Here is a 17,414-nt window from a genome sequence, read left to right on the forward strand (position 1 = left end):
CATGGTTAAGTGACTTGCCCAGGGTCACAAAGCTAGTAAGTGTCAAGTGTCCGAGAATAGATTTTAACTTTTGTCTTTGTCTTCCTGACTCCAAGGCCAGTGCTCTATTTACTGTGCCACCTAGCTCTCCCTGACAAAGACAGACTATACCACTGTGGAGATACAAATGAAAGTAACAGAATTGCAATTCAAATGACTAGAGGCTACCTGAGTAAAAGGTACAGGTAATTATAAAACAAAAGCTTGACCTTTAGGCAAATTGCTCTAGTTTATATAGCAAGGGTGAGGTTATAAGGCTAAGGATTTTAGACTCACACTGCATGGGAAAGTATTAAACCTATGTCAGCAAGTCTTAAAAATAGAATTAAAATCAACCTTCAATTTTACACTAGCAATTTATTCTATCAATTTTCCCTTTTGTTTTTCTTTCTGTTAGATTTGTTCAACTTTGAGAAAGGAATACCAAAGTCTCCTACTATTATTATGTTACTATCCTTGTCTTTTTGTAATTCAGTTAATTTTTCCTTTATGAATTTAGATGTTATGCCATTTGGAGCATATATATTTAATATCATATTGGTTTGTTGCTATGATCTCTTTAGGTATAGGTAATTTCATTGTTGATCTTTGTATATTGTGAGTTTTTGTTTTTGCTTTTTCTAATAGCATGATTGCAACTTCTGCTTTTTTTGGATATACTTGATACATAATAAATTTTGTTTAAACATTTGATTTTTATTTTATGTATATCTTTGCCTTTAAAATGTGTTCCTTGTAAACTATAGGTTGTGAGGGTTTTTCTTATCTTATCTGTCACTCAGTTTCATTTTATTAGATTAACTCATTTAGGAAACTAGGCTTATATTTTCCTCTATGTTTCCAGCATTGTCCTTTTTGGGGGTTAGGTTTGTTGAGGTGGTGGTTGTTTTTCCTCTCAATAGGTTTGATATTGGAGGCATGTATCCTTTTAACCCCTGTTCCCTTTCCTCTCAGAGTTACTTTGAAGCTCCATGGCAATCTTTGAGAAGATATTTTAATTCTATTTTTCTGTTTTGTCAGCATTGGTTTGCTCACCCATAGCCAATTACTTCCCACTTTGCTCCCCACACCTGACCAAAGCTAGCTTCTCCCCAGAATTCCAGGTATCAGTTTGAAAAAGATCTCTGAATCAATGAAATCTAGGTTTAGAAAGCCTTCTGATGCTAATAAGAATAATGTGTGTCCCATGTAACCAGATTTAGGAAGGGCCTGCTGATGAAGCTGTCGTTGGAAGACCAGCCAAAGAGGCCTGAGAGTACAATTTCTTCATGGAGGGAGAAGAATAGACAAAGATAGCTGTGGTTTTCCTGCCACTAGACCCTCTGTCCTTGCCCTAGTTCCTGAGAGATAAAATACAAGGCTTAGCTTCAGTCTGTTCCATCCACTCTATTCCTGAACATGGCATTTCTCCTGGGTCTCTTTTTCTCCAACAGAGCTGAAGAACTGATTGCCAACCTCCTTCAGATACGACCCAAAGAAATTAATTCAAATCCATGAAGGGATTGCTTTTCAGGTCAGAGTTAATGATAGTGTATTCACCAGTCACTGATGGAATAAGGCAAGGTGCTCTCTTTTTTTAATTAAATTTTAATTTTTTCAATTAAGAAGCAATTATTTTCTTAATTATTTCTAAATTATCAAGCAATTATTTGATCAAATGAGATATTTGTATACCACTTAGCACAGTGCCTAGCACATAGTAGGTACAATATAAATGCTAGCTTATTCTTCTCTCCTTCCCAACTTTCTCCCATACTGGGGGGAAAAAAAGAAAAGAACGAATCCCTTGTAATAAATATGCACAGTCAAGCAAAACAAATTCCTACACTGGCTATATCCAAAAATAATTTCTCTTTCTGCTTATTGAATCCATTCCCTCTCTGCAAGGTTGTGGGTAACATTCTTCATTCTCAGTATCCTGAAATCACGGTGGGTTATTGTGTGGATCACATCTTGTCTTTCAAAGTTGTTCATCTTTACTATGATGTTGTTATTGTATAAATGGTTCTCCTGTTTCTGCTCACTTTGGTCAGCATCAGTTCATATGATCCCTTTTGTTATTTCTTATACTAATCATTCTCAAAAACTTAGAAAGGAAGCACTCTACCAAGCCCTTTCTATGAGACAAACATAATTTTAATACCTAAATTGGGCTAAGATGACAAATCTCAATGCAGAGATTTTATATAAAATTTAGGCAAAAATTATAGTAAATTTTTAAAAATCACCATAAGAATTTGTTTTGTATGACTATTGTGTAATTTAAGATTCTAAATGTGGATTCTAATCTGTTCCCCCAGTTTTGGGGGAAACTGACTAAAATCACTGATAAAACGAGTTTAGGTTTTTAAGGGTTTATTGAAAAATAGAAAGAAAAAGATTGAGAACAGAATTCCAACAGCCTGGCATTCCTATCTTTTCTCAAATTTCCTGTGAAGTCCTCTGCCGCAGCCACCACCACCATCAAATCAGGAACCCAAAAGAGCGAGAGCTCTCCATGCAGGCTCTCTTTCCTCCTTTCTGTCTCCTCCCAGAAAATAGGAGGCTCCTCAAGTTGATTGGCTGGTAGCCTTGATAGACAGCACCCATGAGCAAACATCATTTCCTGACGCCAAGGAAAAGCCACATGGCCTTGCCCTCTGAGGCATTTTCCTCATGGCGGAGCTTTCCCACAGCAAGTCTCCAGTAGGTAGCATCATTCCAATCATTACACTATACATATGTACATATATACATACATACAGTGAATGGAGCCCTGGCACTGGTACTTAAATGTCTGTGTGGCCTTGAGTGAGTGATTTGCTCAAGGTGCCTTAACCTCCCAGTTTCCTGGTCTCTAAAAAGAGATGGTTGGAAAGGTGGCCTCTGAAGTCTTCCAGCTCTGGATCTATGATTTTATGACCTATCTTTCAAGTATCTACTCAAATGCCAACACAGTCCTTCTTGTTTGAATTTCTTCTACTCTTCAATGATCTCTTAAATACCAAGTCTGATGCTCTTCTCATTCATTATCCTTCTTGACCCCTCTGCAGCATTTGACACTGTGGACTATCAATTCCTCCTGGACGCTCTCTCCAATCTGGGTTTTTAAGACACTGCTTTCTCTTGGTTCTTCTCCTACTTGTCCTTACCACTCCTCAGTTTACTTTGCTGGATGACCATACTCTCTTGGGCCCTCTTCTCTTCTCTCCTTATACTCTTGTTTGTTTGTCCTTCATTCTCGAAGAGGACCATGACATTGGGTTGATGTCATGACTTGCACTGAATTGGATTTAAGTGAGGCAGGGATGTGCAAAGTTACCAGCCTCACTGTGTTCTCCAGAGTCATCTGGGTCCAGTGGCAAGATACATATCAGGATGACTGGAGACAGCCTCCGATGTTTCAGGCAATTGAGGTTAAGTGACTTGTCCAGGGTCACACAGATAGTGTTTGAGGTGAGATTTGTACTCAGGTCCTCCCAACTTCAGGACCACCATATCACCTAGCTACCCCTTATACTCTTTAGTACCTCATCGACTCCCATGGGTTTAGTTATCATGTCTATGTTGCTGACTTTCAGATCTCTATATCTAGCCTTAGATTATTATATTCCAATTTATAGTATATTATTCATATTATAATAGCCTCTTGAGCTTCCATCATGAATTCCATATTGTTTGTAACTGGTTGTCGCATAGGCATCTCAAGCTCAACATTTATAAAATAAACTCATTATCTTTCCTCTAAAAACCCACCTTTCTCCACAAAAAAACCAAACAAACCACAAAACAAACCAAACAAAAAAAGCCTGGGGCAGTTAGGTGGTGCAGGGGCCCTGGATTCAGGAGGACCTGAGTTCAAATCAGCCCTCAGATACTTGACACTTACTAGCTGTGTGAACCTGGGGAAGTCATTGCCCCACAAAACAAAACAAAACAAAACAAATAAAACCCACCTTTCTTCTGAGCTTCCTTATTTCTGTAGATACTTTTAGTTATGCAGGTTTGAAATTTCTGTGTCATCCTGTACTCTTTACTTTCCCTCATCTCACATATCTAGTTTCTAAATCTTGTTGTTTATAACTTCACAACATCTCTTGTATGCTTCCCCTTCCCTTTTTTTCACATAGCTACTCTAGCTTAGGTCTTTCCTGCTGGGACTATTGCAATAGCTTCTCAATTGTTCTCCTTGCCTCTAGTCTCTCCCTGCTAGATGTGGGCCTGACTTAGGCCAGCATTGTTAAAGGGTAAGGTTTTGGAACACAGTGATGCATTTGCAAATCATTAAACATTTAACAAAAAGAAGTTCACTTAGCCTTAACTTAGAAAGAATGCATAGCACTTGTATAGAAAAAGTCTCCCTTTTGTCTCCACTGGGAAACTGATCTGGTCATCTAGATGGAGTGTGAGGTCTTAGGGCATCCACCAAATCCGGAGAGTGCAGATCCCACTTGGGTGGGCCTTTTTAGGCCTTTAGGTGACCAGGAAGCCAAGAGGCTCCTAGGAAGCTGGGTCAAAGAAGGCATGGTTTGAGCCTTGACCTATCTCCCCTGGCCAATCAAGTCCAGCTTTGTTGCCTTTTAGGAAAAATCTAGCCCGAGCCATTAGGCGTCCCTTCCCAAAAGGGAACCCTGATAGATGCTGGTGCTATCACACCTCCCTTAGCCACCTCCTCAAGAGGCTGCAAAAATGATTCTCCCCAAAGTGTAGATCTGACCATGTAATTCTCCTATTCAAGTCCCCTACTGTCCTTAGGATCAAATATAAAATCATCTGTTCCTTTGCGACCTAAGCCCCACCCTACCTTTTCCAGACTTACTGTGCACTATTTCCCTTCTTCCATACCATGTGGAAGTATTTCCACAATAGTCAAAGTTACTGTTCCCCACATTAGATAATTAGCTGTTTCCCCATGCCTGGCATATATTCTCTCCTCACCTTCATCTAGTACAAAGCTTCTTAAACTGTGCATAACTGAATGTGGGGATTGCGAAAAATTTGGTAACAGTAAAAGGTAATGTCTACCTATTTTATATACCACTATACCCGGGGTCACATAATATTTTCTTGGGCAAAAAGGGGTCACGAGTTGAAAAAGTTTAAGAAGCACTGATTTAGTAGAGTATTTAGCTTCCTTCAAGACTCAACTCAAGTACTACAAGAAGACTTCTGATTCCCCACCCAGCTGCTAGTGCCTTTTCTACAATATTATATTTACAACATATAATGTTGTATATACTTACTTATGTACATTTCTCCCATAGGAATATTGCAAGCTCCTCAATGTAAAGGACTGTTCTGCTGTTGTCTTTGTACCTTCCCGGTCTAGCTCAGTACCAGGCACAAATAGACAATAAATTCTGGTTGTTTGTGATAAAGACAATTTCCTGAGAACTGACTGATCCCTACTTACTCCCCATTCAAGGCCAATGAATTGTCTGGGGCTAACCGATCTTTGTCAATTACAGACTCTAGCTTGTTTTATGAATCTCCCCCAAACAAACTATCCCCTCCCAAAGATTCCCCACCTTACTCCCAGGATTATTATCTAAAAGGGTCCACTTACATTAAGTAGTTTCTATTTAGAGTTAAGTAGCTTCTGTACTTCACTCAAGGGCAGTCTCATAGTTCCCTTTTTTTCTGTTACCCCAGATAAATCCTGTCCTCAGTTCCCATCTTTGAGTATTCCTAGCATTCTTTGCCATACTTCAAGTTATAGCTCCTCTACCCCGATTACAGACCTTGTTTCTCCTATACTGATTGTTTCATTAATTTCCAGGTTAACAGTTGATTGATTGACCTGGATGGTGATACAATCTAGGGGAGGAGTTCTTAACCTTTTCTGTATCCTGGATCTCTTTGGCTGACTAGTGAAGCCTATGGACCTCTTCTCAGAATCATGGGTTGTTGTTGTTGTTGAATTCATAACTGAAAGAAATGTTAAATTTAAGTTAAAGGCTAGTAAAAATAAAAGTATAATTTTTTTCATGCAATTTAATGAATCCCTAAAATCAACCTATAGATTTCTTAGGGCTCTAGGGATCCCATGTTAAGAATTGGTCTAAGGTATCTTTCCTTAAATTAGGCTAATTCCTTCTGAACAAGAAAACAAAATACCAGGTTATGATTATAACCATATAGCCAAGACAATCTTGGTGTTAATGTTACTGTCTTTAGGGAATTGCTTATACCCAGGCTGGAAACTCTGGACAGGGACCACCATAACTTGTAACACACTTTTATTAACTGACAATTAAATTTTCCTTTACAATTTCTTCCTAGGTGTTTCAGGTTACATTGATCTTCTCTCCTTAGCTAAACTATAAGTGAAAGTAGGATTGCAATGACGTTTTCTACTTATTTTCTACCATAGCTTCATAGATTCTTACAGCTGGAAAGAGTCATAGGGACCATCTAGTTCAACTTCCCATAGCTTAGAAATAAGGAAGCTGAAGATGTATTCCTTCACTCAAGGAGCTTACATTTGAATTAGAGAAGACTAAACAAAAAAGGCACCTGGAAAAGGTAAAAGGAAGGCAAACCCTACCCTTTGTGGAGGTATGATAGAGAAAGTCTGGAATATAGCTAGCCTGAGTGCTCTCTTTATATGGAAGTTCTGGAAGAAGTCATCCAAGGTGAGGGAGAGGCCACAGGGGTGTAGAGTTTTTCCAATGTGTCACTTCCAGGGTTGGAGTGAGGCTTCAGGATGAAGAGCTGAGTCATGGTAGAGGAAGTTCAGCGTGCAGCCTGAAAGGAAAATCATCCTAGCTCATGAGACTGACTTGAATTTTTCATTCAGGCCTTCAGTTATGTTATAATACTGTCGAGTTTTGACCTCAATGACCAGAACAGCCTGAGCTTCCATGGACAGATGACAGGTGATTGGAAGATTGGAGCAGATTACAGGTATACCTTCCTGGGAGTAGATAACAGGTATCCCCAATTTATCCCATATGTCTTGTTTGTACATAGGTGTCTGCCTGTCATCTCCCAAATTGGATTGTAAACTCCTTGAAAACAGGGACTGTCTTTTGCCTTTCTTGGTAACCCTAGTGCCTGGCACATAGTAAGCCACTTAATAAATGCTTGCTAATTGAATGATTAGAATAAAGCCATCTTAAGAGAGGCTTAAGAATATTGGGCAGACATGCTACATAATTTGGGCCAAAGCTTTTATCGACCACAGATCCCTTAGCTAATGCAAACATCATGTATGTGAGCATGAATAGACATTCATCTAGATCTAGATATGTGTATCTAGATACGCATTTCTCTTTATATAGATGAGTACGTATTCATGGATAGCGAGCGACCAGTCAGCCCATCAATAAACATTTATTAAGCTCCTACTATGTACCAGGGCCAGGGTACAAAGCCAGGCAAATAGCAGCGCCTTTCCTTGAGAAGCTTACGGGGGTGGGGGGTGGGGGGGGAGAAGACTAGGGGCCAACTTTGTAAAACAAAGTAGACTGGAGAGACCCGGCGGAGGAGGCGGCGTTCAAATGTTCGGTTGCCAGGCTGATGCTGACGATGCTCTCCATGAGGATACGGTGATGACGGTGATTGGAGACGGAGCACACCTGTACACAGTCCCGGTTACTAGCTCCTCCTTGTTGCCGGTAGAAAGTGCGCTCCACCAATCAGAGAGGAGCCAGAGGAACCGGGTGGGCGGGCAGAGGGAGCTCCGGGACCGAGTCCCCCCTTTTGTTCAGCGCAGGACGCGGGATAGAGGGGTGGACATGGTCGGGGGGAAGAGGGGTGGCGCAACGCGACGCAACGCAATTTGGGGAGGTGGTGGGGAGGAGGAGGAGGGAGAGGCAAGCCCGGGCTCTCCTCCCTCTTCTCCTCCCTCCTCCCCCTGCCGCCTGACCGGAAGTATGTGATCCCGGAAGTTCCGGTGCCATTGCTGTGTGGGATAAACAGTAATGGCGGAGGCTGCAGCTCCCGGAACAACAGCCACAACATCAGGAGCGGCAGCGGCGGCGGCGGTGGCAGCGGCCTCCCCCACCCTCACCCCCACAGTCGCTTCCCAGTCCCCGGCGGCGGGAGGAGGAGGGGGAGGCAGCAGCGGTGGCTGGACCAAACAGGTCACCTGCAGGTAAAGCGGCTCAAGCTGAGGGAAGATGGGGGGGGGGCGGGGAAGAGAGAGAAAGCCGGCGTTTCCATGACCCCCGCCCGGGGGCGCCGCAGCCCCCGCACCCCGCGGCCTGCTCCTCCCCAACCGGGGCGCCCCCAGACTTGGGGGCTCCTTCCTGGCGGCTTCACCGCTTTATTTCTGGGTGTCCTAGCTGGGTGCCCCCGCCCAGCCTCTCTCCCCCCCCCTTTTTTTTTTCCTTTAAGGCATAGCAGGCCATGAAATTGGGGGGAAATCGCCATTCGAGCAGTAAGGAGTGGAGTGAGCCCCCCTTTATCCCTGCTCGTGTCATGCGTGAATTTGTCCCCCAAATCTTATCTCCCGGGTTTCCCAGGGAGAAAGTGGGGGTTGGGGGGGTGTCGTTCTTCCTTTGGCTCTCAAGGTCTTTTCTTGAGCCCGTGGAGTCCCCGAAGAGGGCCCCGGCGAGGTTGCCCTGGACTCTCCGGCCTTCTCTCCTCGGGACTGACCGGCTACAACCAGTTACAAAGGCTGTTATTTATCTCCCCCGCTGTGAGAAGTCGTTTTTGTATTTTTCCTCTCCCCATTTATCCGACTTGACGATTCTGGGCTTTGTCTAGAACCAAATTCGAGGCCCAGAAAGCTGTCCTCCCCTAACTTATCTTGAGGACGCAACTCGCCTTTCCGGTCCGGAATCTACCTCTCCACTTCTGGAAGCAACAAAACCTTGGTGTTCAGATGATTACTGCGCTCCCCATAAATCAGCTTTGCTCTAGGATAAACAGGGATTTCTGCTGTGTCTTACTTAGCCCACTTGGTATTGTACGCAGTGAACTATTAAGGATCGTTTTCAGAGAAAAACATTTTAATCTCGGCATGAGTCTTAGTCACTTTAAAATACTTAGTTAGCATTTAAACTTTTATTGCTGAATTTTAAAAAAATGGTCCGACTGAGTGAATAAGGAGACTTTATTTGCTATCTGAGATAATTTTAGGATGTTTATCTGTTGTTTTTTAAGTGCTACTCATTTTTTTGTGTCGTAGGCATGAAGTTATTATTTTCAGTATTGATTTCAGGTCTTCTGTTTTTAATGCTGGTATTTTAAGTAATCAAAGACATGCACAATTTCATTCAAAAGACCTTTCCTTCAGTAAAGGGACTGAAATATAAAACACAACTTGGGTATATTTTCCATTTCAGACATAGGAAGAAGGCTAGATTGAAGTGGAAAATCCACACAAAATAGGGATTTCAAAAATCCTTTTCGTGAAACCGTGGGTTTGGGTTTGATCTGTTTTTGCTATACTCAGCTATCACTGTGGACAGTCTAGAATTTTGGGTGGTGTTTGAGTCTCTTTTTTACCAAGATGGTGGAATAAAAAGTTGTTGTTAAATACCTTATTCTTAAAGTTTTTCATTAGTCTCCTGGGTACACGAGTCATCTATTCTAACTCATGCTCTTCCCTCTACAATTGCTTGAAATAAAAATCCTTGAATAGTTGTATAATTTTAGATTTTTGCCCAACAATACTACCAGTACATAGACTGACTCCTGGACTTAAAGTTACAAAGATGTGCTTCAGATACTTATTACCTGTGTGATTCTGGGAAAAGGTGTTTAAGCTCTCTCAGCTTCAGTTTTCTCATCAGGGTAAGAGTCAAATGAGAGAATATGTAAAAATACTTTGTAAACTTCTATTATATTAACGTTAGCTACTGTTAGCAATAATACATAATTATGGGAGCTAATCCTAATTTAGCCTAACAGTCAGAATTTACCATCAACTTGATTTTTAGAAACATCTATTTTTATTATCCTCCTTGGACCCCTCTATTGGCCAACCTTTCCATTACTTATACCAGAATTGCTGCAGAAAAAGAATTGTATTCTTGTGAACTTGGGGAAAGTCAAGTTATCTTTATCCCAGAAGTCTTAATCTTCAAAATAAATTTCCAGTCTTGTGACCCCTTCCACATCTAATATCCTTTAAAGATATGTGCAGTTACCCATGTAGAGGACCTAGTTGCTTTCTGTCTTTTAATTTGTGTTCAGCATCATCCATGCAAAACAAAATTATTCTCTTAAGCTTTACTGATTTTCTCTGATCAGTCATTCTATGAATTCTTGATTTTCCTTCAGCCGCATAAGGGATCAGAATTAGTCTTTGAGCCTAGCTTAAGGGTTGTTACTAATCCGGTGTGGGGAATCCTTTTGTGTTCAGAACAGTGAGGAATTTTTATAGTTCAGAACCTTAGTAGACCTGACCTGCACTGTGTTTTGTAAAAGATTATACTGCTCTAATCCTAGCATTTGGCTCTTAAATTAAGCCGAAGGAGACAGATCAAGTGGGTAAATAGAGAATTAGCCTTAGAATATACTTATCTTCAAGGCTGGAAGACAACTCTTAAGCTCCAGCTCCATAATAGTTTGTGGTTGACATACATTTTTGGCTGGAGTTTGCTCACCAGAACTTTGCTACACCAATGAAAACGTGAGTCTGACATGCAGGTTTTTTTTATCCCCACAGGAACAACTTTGATCTTATGTAACAAAGTGCCTAATAAGAATTATGATGAATTTACCATGAAAATGGGAATTGTCTTCCAAATATAATCATTTCCAGTCATTTTCAATAGTCTCCATTTCCAAAGGCAACTGTCATTTCTTATATATGGATCAGCCTTTCCTCGAATAGAGAAATGAGGTACCTAAAAGTAAGGACTCATTGTCGGATTTGTTAAAAATTACTTGACTGTCATTTTTAAAAAACAAAACAAACTAGCAAGTTGGAGGGCAGGGAAGGGAACAGGGATGACTAGGCATCTTAATAAAAATCATGTCTGTTGGAATTAAACCAGACTCTGTAATGCAGTCCATGATGTAGAATGACATTATAGGTAAGTCTAAGTTATAAATAGCTTCTTCCAGTACTCCTTGTAACTAAACCCTTTTGGAAAGGGTACAGGGTGGTCCTATGTGTTATACAGTTGGTGTTACAATGAGGCTACAGTGTACATGTTTCTTTACCACATATCATCCACAGATCTAGGCATTTGTCCAATGCTGCCTTCCTCACAAAAGGTATAATGCGTTCTAGAAGCTGGCTAAAGCTACTACTTTCTGTCCAAAAACACAAAACTTGTTCAACCTTTTTATTGGAGGGTACTTATTTTCACTATGTCTGATATTCTATTGTTATTTCTCATGATGTTTCTCTTCTGCAACATAATGTTGAACATTTCATGGTTCTGCATCGTGCATCGAGGGCATCCACCCAAAGCTGTTAATATTTCCATCCCTTTTGTTTGAGAATCAGGTGGAGACCTTAGGGTTTTACTATTCTTTAGCATCCCTGAGGAAAAGATGGGTGGGGTTTAAACAATTAAAGGCTTAATCATAACTCATATTTATATAGTATTTCAGATGCATTCCTCAGAGGCCCACAAGCAAACGGAAGTCATTCAGCAAGAATTTATTAAGCACTTACTATGTGCCAAGCACTGTGTTCATCACTGGTAATACAAAGAAAGGTGCTCTCAAGAAACAGTCTAATGGGGGAAGACAGCATTCTAACAACTTTGTACAAACAAGACATATACCAGATAAATTAGAGATAATCAACAGGGAAAAGGCAGTAACTTTAAAGGGGATTAAAGGTTTCTGGTAGAAGGATTTTAGCTGGGACTAAAAAATTAGGAATGCCAGGAAGTGGAGATGAAAAGGACAAGAGTTTTAGACATTAGGGGGCGGGGAGGGGAGAAGACAGAAAATACCTAGAGTTGAGAGAGAGTGTTTTGAGTCAGGAACAGTTAAAAAAAAAAAAAAGAAAGAAAGACCAGTGTCACTAGAGAGTATGTGAGGGGAAGAAAAAGTATATATAAGAAGACTGGAAAACTAGAAGGGTTCCAGGTAATGAAGGGCTTTGAACTTTTTAAGTGATGGGGAGCCACTGAAATTTGTTGAATTAAGGTGACATGGTCAGACTTATACTTTAAGAAGGTCAAAAGATGGGAGAGACTTGAGTTAGGGACACCAAACAGAAGACTATTGCAATAGTGTGAAGTTTTGAGGGCCTGGATCAGGATCTTATATCTTAGATGGGAGGAAGGAGCATTTAGGAGAGGTGTTATGAAGGTCAAAATGACAAGACGGTAACTGATTGAGATGGGAGTCTGAGAAATTCAAATGACTTGCTCAAGGCAGAGTTTATACTCTGCAAATTTACTAGTGTGATTTTTGCAATATTCAAGTAAGTCTTCTGCCGAATGATATTTGTAGCAAATAAAATAAATCTTATTTCTTCATCAATCTAATCAGTACACCATAATTTTACTGTTTCATCAGAAACTTTTTAGAAATAGCTGTCATCTTAAATTCTCTTTCTTTAAAGGTCATTTCATTTAGAACTGGCCCATAAATAATTGCTGTATATTTATAATGTTTCGATTTCATCTGGATACCCTTATATTATTGAGCAGTTTCAGTTTACCTCTGCTCTATCTCCACTAAAATAAAGCTACTAAGATGGAAAAGACTTTGTAGATATAGTGTCCATGTGCTTTGATCTGTTACTCAGTTTTTTAACCTGAAAACTATTTGGAATTGGTTTTGTGTGTGTTTTTTTAAAACCTCCCTAATTAAAAAATCTGTTAGAACTAAGTATTAACTAAAACAAAAGCAAATATCTGAGTGTATGCTAGGCACAATGGAGAATACAAGGAAGTAGAACAAGCACTGTGCCATGAGGGAACCAGTATCTAGTGGCAAAGACGTTTGTGCCAGCAAGAATTAAGTTACAGTATAAAAGATTTCATAGTTAAACATTAAATTAATCAACAAATAGACGTATTCCTGTATCTCTAGGGAATTGTAATTAATGCCTATAAAGCATGCTGCCTGAATCCATGAAACTTTCACAAGCTTCTGATGGGTTCCATCTGGCCACAATGTTCAAGTTTCCAAGAGATTCACTTCAAATATTTATTAAGTACCTACTCTGTGCAAAGTGCTGGGGATGTACAGGTAGAACAAGGAATAGGTTCAATCCTCAAGGATTTAGTGATGGATTATTGTTAAATGAGTACATGAAAGGGAGGCATTCGTATTAGGCCAGATGGATACTTTCTTGACCTAGGAAGTATTGTAATCAGAATTCTGAACCTGAAGATTGGGAAACTGAATTAAGACTATTGCAGTAGTCTCTAAAGATACTGAGAGACTAAACCAGAAAAATAGGAACGAAAGGGAGAAGACATTTAAGAAATGTTGGAATGGACAGAACTGAGTTTGGCAACTGAATGGATATAAGGAGAGGGGAAAGAAGCAAATATTCTGATGTTTTTATGCGTGGATGACCATGGAAAATGCTGGTGTGGAAATAATGATGTTAGGGAGATGGACAGGTTTGGGGGAAGGGGCAATAAATTCAGCTTTGGGCACGTTTAGATTTGATCCAAGAGATGTACAGCAGGCAATTGGAAATGTGAGACTCATGCTTAGGGGAGCAGTTAGTCCTGGAGATAAAGATCACAGTCGTATTCATAGAAGTCTTTTTTTTTTTTTTTTGTGGGGCAATGAGGGTTAAGTGACTTGGCCAGGGTCACACAACTAGTAAGTGCCAAGTGTCTGAGGCTGGATTTGAACTCAGGTTGTCCTGAATCCAGGGCCGGTGCTTTATCCACTGCTACTTAGCTGCTCCCCCCTCCCCAAGAATTCATTATTAATAATAGTGAAATAATCAAGAAAAAGTAAATAAAATCAAGGATACAGCATAAAATTATGATGTCCAAAAATCCAGAGATTCATCAAGTTTGTAAGGATCTTACAGGTTATCTAATCCAACCTTTAACCATGAAGTACAAGAATTACTTCTGTATTTCTTCCTTTCTTAATCCTCTAATCCTTTTCCCCATCTCCCCCAGTTAAATTTAACAAGGGGATTTATTGAGGTCTTACTTGTAAGATATTCTGCCAGGTGCAGAGCATATGAAGACAAAAATGTCCCCTGCCCCTAAGGAGTTGACATTTTGTTTGGGAAATACAAAATGTACAAATGTATATGAGTAAAAAATATCTACAAAATAATTCCAAGAGAGAAATATCTGGACGAATCAGAAAGGCCTCTTGTAAGAGGTGGCACCTAAGCTGTGCTTTGAACAACAAAATGAAGATGGAGGAGTGTATTGTAGACATGGGGTCCCATTTGAGCAAAGATGTGGAAGCATTTGGCAACCAGCTTATCTCTTCTTCCAGATACTCTTCCAAAATATCTTTAATACAGGTCTGAATTATCTCTTGCCTAACCAGTGATCTTGCATAGATCTCTTGAGTTTTAGTCACTTCTACACAGTACTGCCTGGTAAAAGTGCTCTAAACCTGAACTGTGCCCCCAAATATTCATTGCATCTGTTTGCCCATGAAAGAGTGCAGGACTGATATTCAAGGCCTTCCATGGTTTGGGTCCAACTCATGTTTTTTTTTGTTTTGTTTTGGTGGGGCAATGGGGGTTAAGTGACTCGCCCAGGGTCACACAGCTAGTAAGTGTCAAGTGTCTGAGGCTGGATTTGAACTCAGGTACTCCTGAATCCAGGGCCGGTGCTTTATCCACTGCGCCACCTAGCTGCCCCTCAACTCATGTTTAAAGAGGCAATGTAGAATATTGAATAGAGGACTGAATTTAGAATCAGGAGCCTGACTTAAAATCTTCACTGCTTGTTCGACCCTTTGCAAGTCTCTTAATGTCTTTGCACATGTTTCTTCATCTGTAAAATGAGGGAGTTGGACTAAGTGGATTTAGATCTAAATGTATGATTCTGTGACCCTTTTTGCTCTTGCACTCCGAATTTTCTCTTTTATGTACTTGCTGCCTCCCAAACCTGTGGTGGTGCAGTGAATAGAGTGTCAGGCTTAGAGTCAGGAAGACTCCTGAGTTCAAATGTGGCCTCAGACTAGCTGTGTGACTCTGAGCAAGTCACTTAACCCTGTTTGCCTCAGTTTCCTTATCTGTCAAATGGGCTGGAGAAGGAAATGGCAAACCACTCTAGTATCTTTGCCAAAACAAAGGGGTAGTGAAGAGTCAGACACAACTGAACAACAAAAATTTCTCAACTTAAACGTTATTCCATGAAGTCTTTCCTGATCATCCCTAGGTACATAATTTCTCCCCCTTAACTGTTACTTTGTACTTATTAGACACTTAGGTCGTAGTTACTTGTATATTTTGTTGCTATATTTTATAGCACTTCATGTCTTAAAAAGCTATTAATTACTATATATCCTCCAGTGATCTTTGAAACAACTCTGTGAGATGGGTAGCATTAAGTATTTCACAATGGAGGAAACTAAGAATCCAAGAGGTTGTGACCTTTCCCAGGATCTACAGCTACTAAGTGGAAGAGCTACAATCTGAATTGTCGTCTTCAGGCTCCCATGTTCTCTTTGTTATTATTTGGCTGCTGTATTCCTGGAGCTAGGGATCATCTTAGCTTTTTAGCTCTTCTAGTCCCTAACAGTGTCTTGTACAATACTTAACTTTTTTTTTTTTAACCTTAATCCAGGTTATATGATTAGCCAGTTTCTTCAAGTGTCCACTATAACTTGAACTCATTTCATTGTGGAAAAACTTATCTTGTTAAGCCAGTATCTGCCTTTTTGTAACTTTATACTGATTTTTTCCTCATTTTGCATTCTGGAGCAAGACAGAACTGGGAGACTTCCTTTTTTTGTAACTTCCCTTCAGATTTTTGATCTATTATATCTTTCTGTAGGCTTTTTCTAGACTCACCATCTATGGTGCCTTCAAACTTCACACCTAAATTATTCTCTGGCCATGCTCTACAGTTTTTAAGTGGATGTGTTACGACGTGGCACTCAGAAATGAACACAGAAGTCCACTGTGTAGTCTGAGTAGCACAGAGTACAGTGGGACTATTACTTTCCATGATCTGGATACTGTATTTTTTAAATGCCGCCTAAGGTTATGTTAACTTTAGCAGCCCAGTTATACTGTTGACTCATTTAACGTGCAGCCAACTAAAACTCCCCCAAATCTTTTTTCTTAAATACACAGCACATACATGAAATCAGAGAAATGTAATTGCCATTTCTGTACACTTTTTAAAAGTAATTAAATTACAATGGTTGCTCACCTGCTTTGGAATCACAGACAGAATCTTTATATTGGAATTAATGTCTATAACAGGGATACTCTTATAGCCTGCTCTTTAGCCAAGCAGGACATATGGGCTGAAAGAAGGGACACTTGACAAGCAGAGAGAAGTACATCCAAATAGGGTAGATGCTCCTTTGGAGCGGGGGAGAGAGGGAGCTGGCCTATCAAGCTAGGTTCCTTTGCTCTAGCCATCAGTAACTAGTGTACCTCCTTTCTTCTGATGCTTCCCTCTACCTTTTTCTCTTTTGTGGTGCAATCATTTTGTCTTTCTTGACACAGCCTGGGGGAGGAAGCAAGCAGAGTAAAGTAATCAATGCATATAATCTGTTTTTGAAAAGCAAACTCCCCAGTATGGCTTTTTAAAAATATACTTAAACATAGAGATGGGTTTGGTTTTGTTTTGTTTTTAGTGAGGCAATTGGGGTTAAGTGACTTGCCCAGGGTCACACAGCTAGTAAGTGTTAAGTGTGTGAGGCCGGATTTGAACTCAGGTACTCCTGACTCCAGGGTTGGTGCTCTATCCACTGCCCCACCTAGCTGCCCCGAGATGGGGTTTTTAAATGACTTAATTAGAAAATTATCTTATTTTGATACCAAATTATACTTCCAAAATTATATTTACCCTTCCCTGCCCAGCAAACCATCTCCTATAACAAAGAGGAGATGAAAAGTAATTTAGTAAAACTAAGTAACACATAAACAATCTGATATATGCAATCAGCTTTCCCCGCTCTGTAGTGAAGGGAGGAAGTCACATTTTTTCAGGTCGTCATCATTGTCTTCTGTGACTTGCCCAGGGTCACACAGCTAGTAAGTGTCAAGTGTCTGAAGCTGGATTTGAACTCAGGTGCTCTATCCACTGTGCCACCTAGCTGCCCCTCAGGTCTTCTTCTATCCAAGTTTGGTCATTAAAATCACACAACCAGATATAATAGAGAGAGCTTTCCATTTATCCTTGTTTAATGTCATCTTGATGTTATCACAGTGGTTTTTTTAGATGTCCCCTCTTTTCTCAATTTGATTATTTACCATTGGGTTGCTACAGTTTTATTTCATTCCGTCACCCCCGATCATACCTGTTTCATGAGCAGTATTTTGCTAGCTTGTTAAGGTCATTAAGTTTCAATCTGTC

General features: G+C 40.2%; 2 protein-coding genes across 4 annotated transcripts in view; both read left to right on the forward strand.

The window, feature by feature from the left end:
• The window catches only part of DENND2A (DENN domain containing 2A), a 187,179-nt gene extending 180,294 nt beyond the window's left edge, over positions 1 to 6,885 (forward strand). The window contains exon 21 of the mRNA XM_043966250.1: positions 6,818 to 6,885. The gene's annotated coding sequence lies outside the window, so the exon portion shown is untranslated. The remainder of the gene's footprint in view (positions 1 to 6,817) is intronic.
• Positions 6,886 to 7,757: 872 nt separating this feature from the next.
• Positions 7,758 to 17,414, forward strand: part of MKRN1 (makorin ring finger protein 1) — a 32,845-nt gene continuing 23,188 nt past the window's right edge. For 2 of the 3 annotated variants that reach the window (XM_043966255.1, XM_043966254.1), the window contains exon 1: positions 7,758 to 8,116. In XM_043966255.1, coding sequence (XP_043822190.1) covers positions 7,944 to 8,116 — 173 coding nt within the window. In that variant the 5' untranslated portion in view covers positions 7,758 to 7,943. The remainder of the gene's footprint in view (positions 8,117 to 17,414) is intronic. The other variant, XM_043966253.1, reaches the window with a different exon arrangement.

Source organism: Dromiciops gliroides, chromosome 5 (assembly GCF_019393635.1).
Source record: "Dromiciops gliroides isolate mDroGli1 chromosome 5, mDroGli1.pri, whole genome shotgun sequence".
NCBI lineage: Eukaryota > Metazoa > Chordata > Mammalia > Microbiotheria > Microbiotheriidae > Dromiciops > Dromiciops gliroides.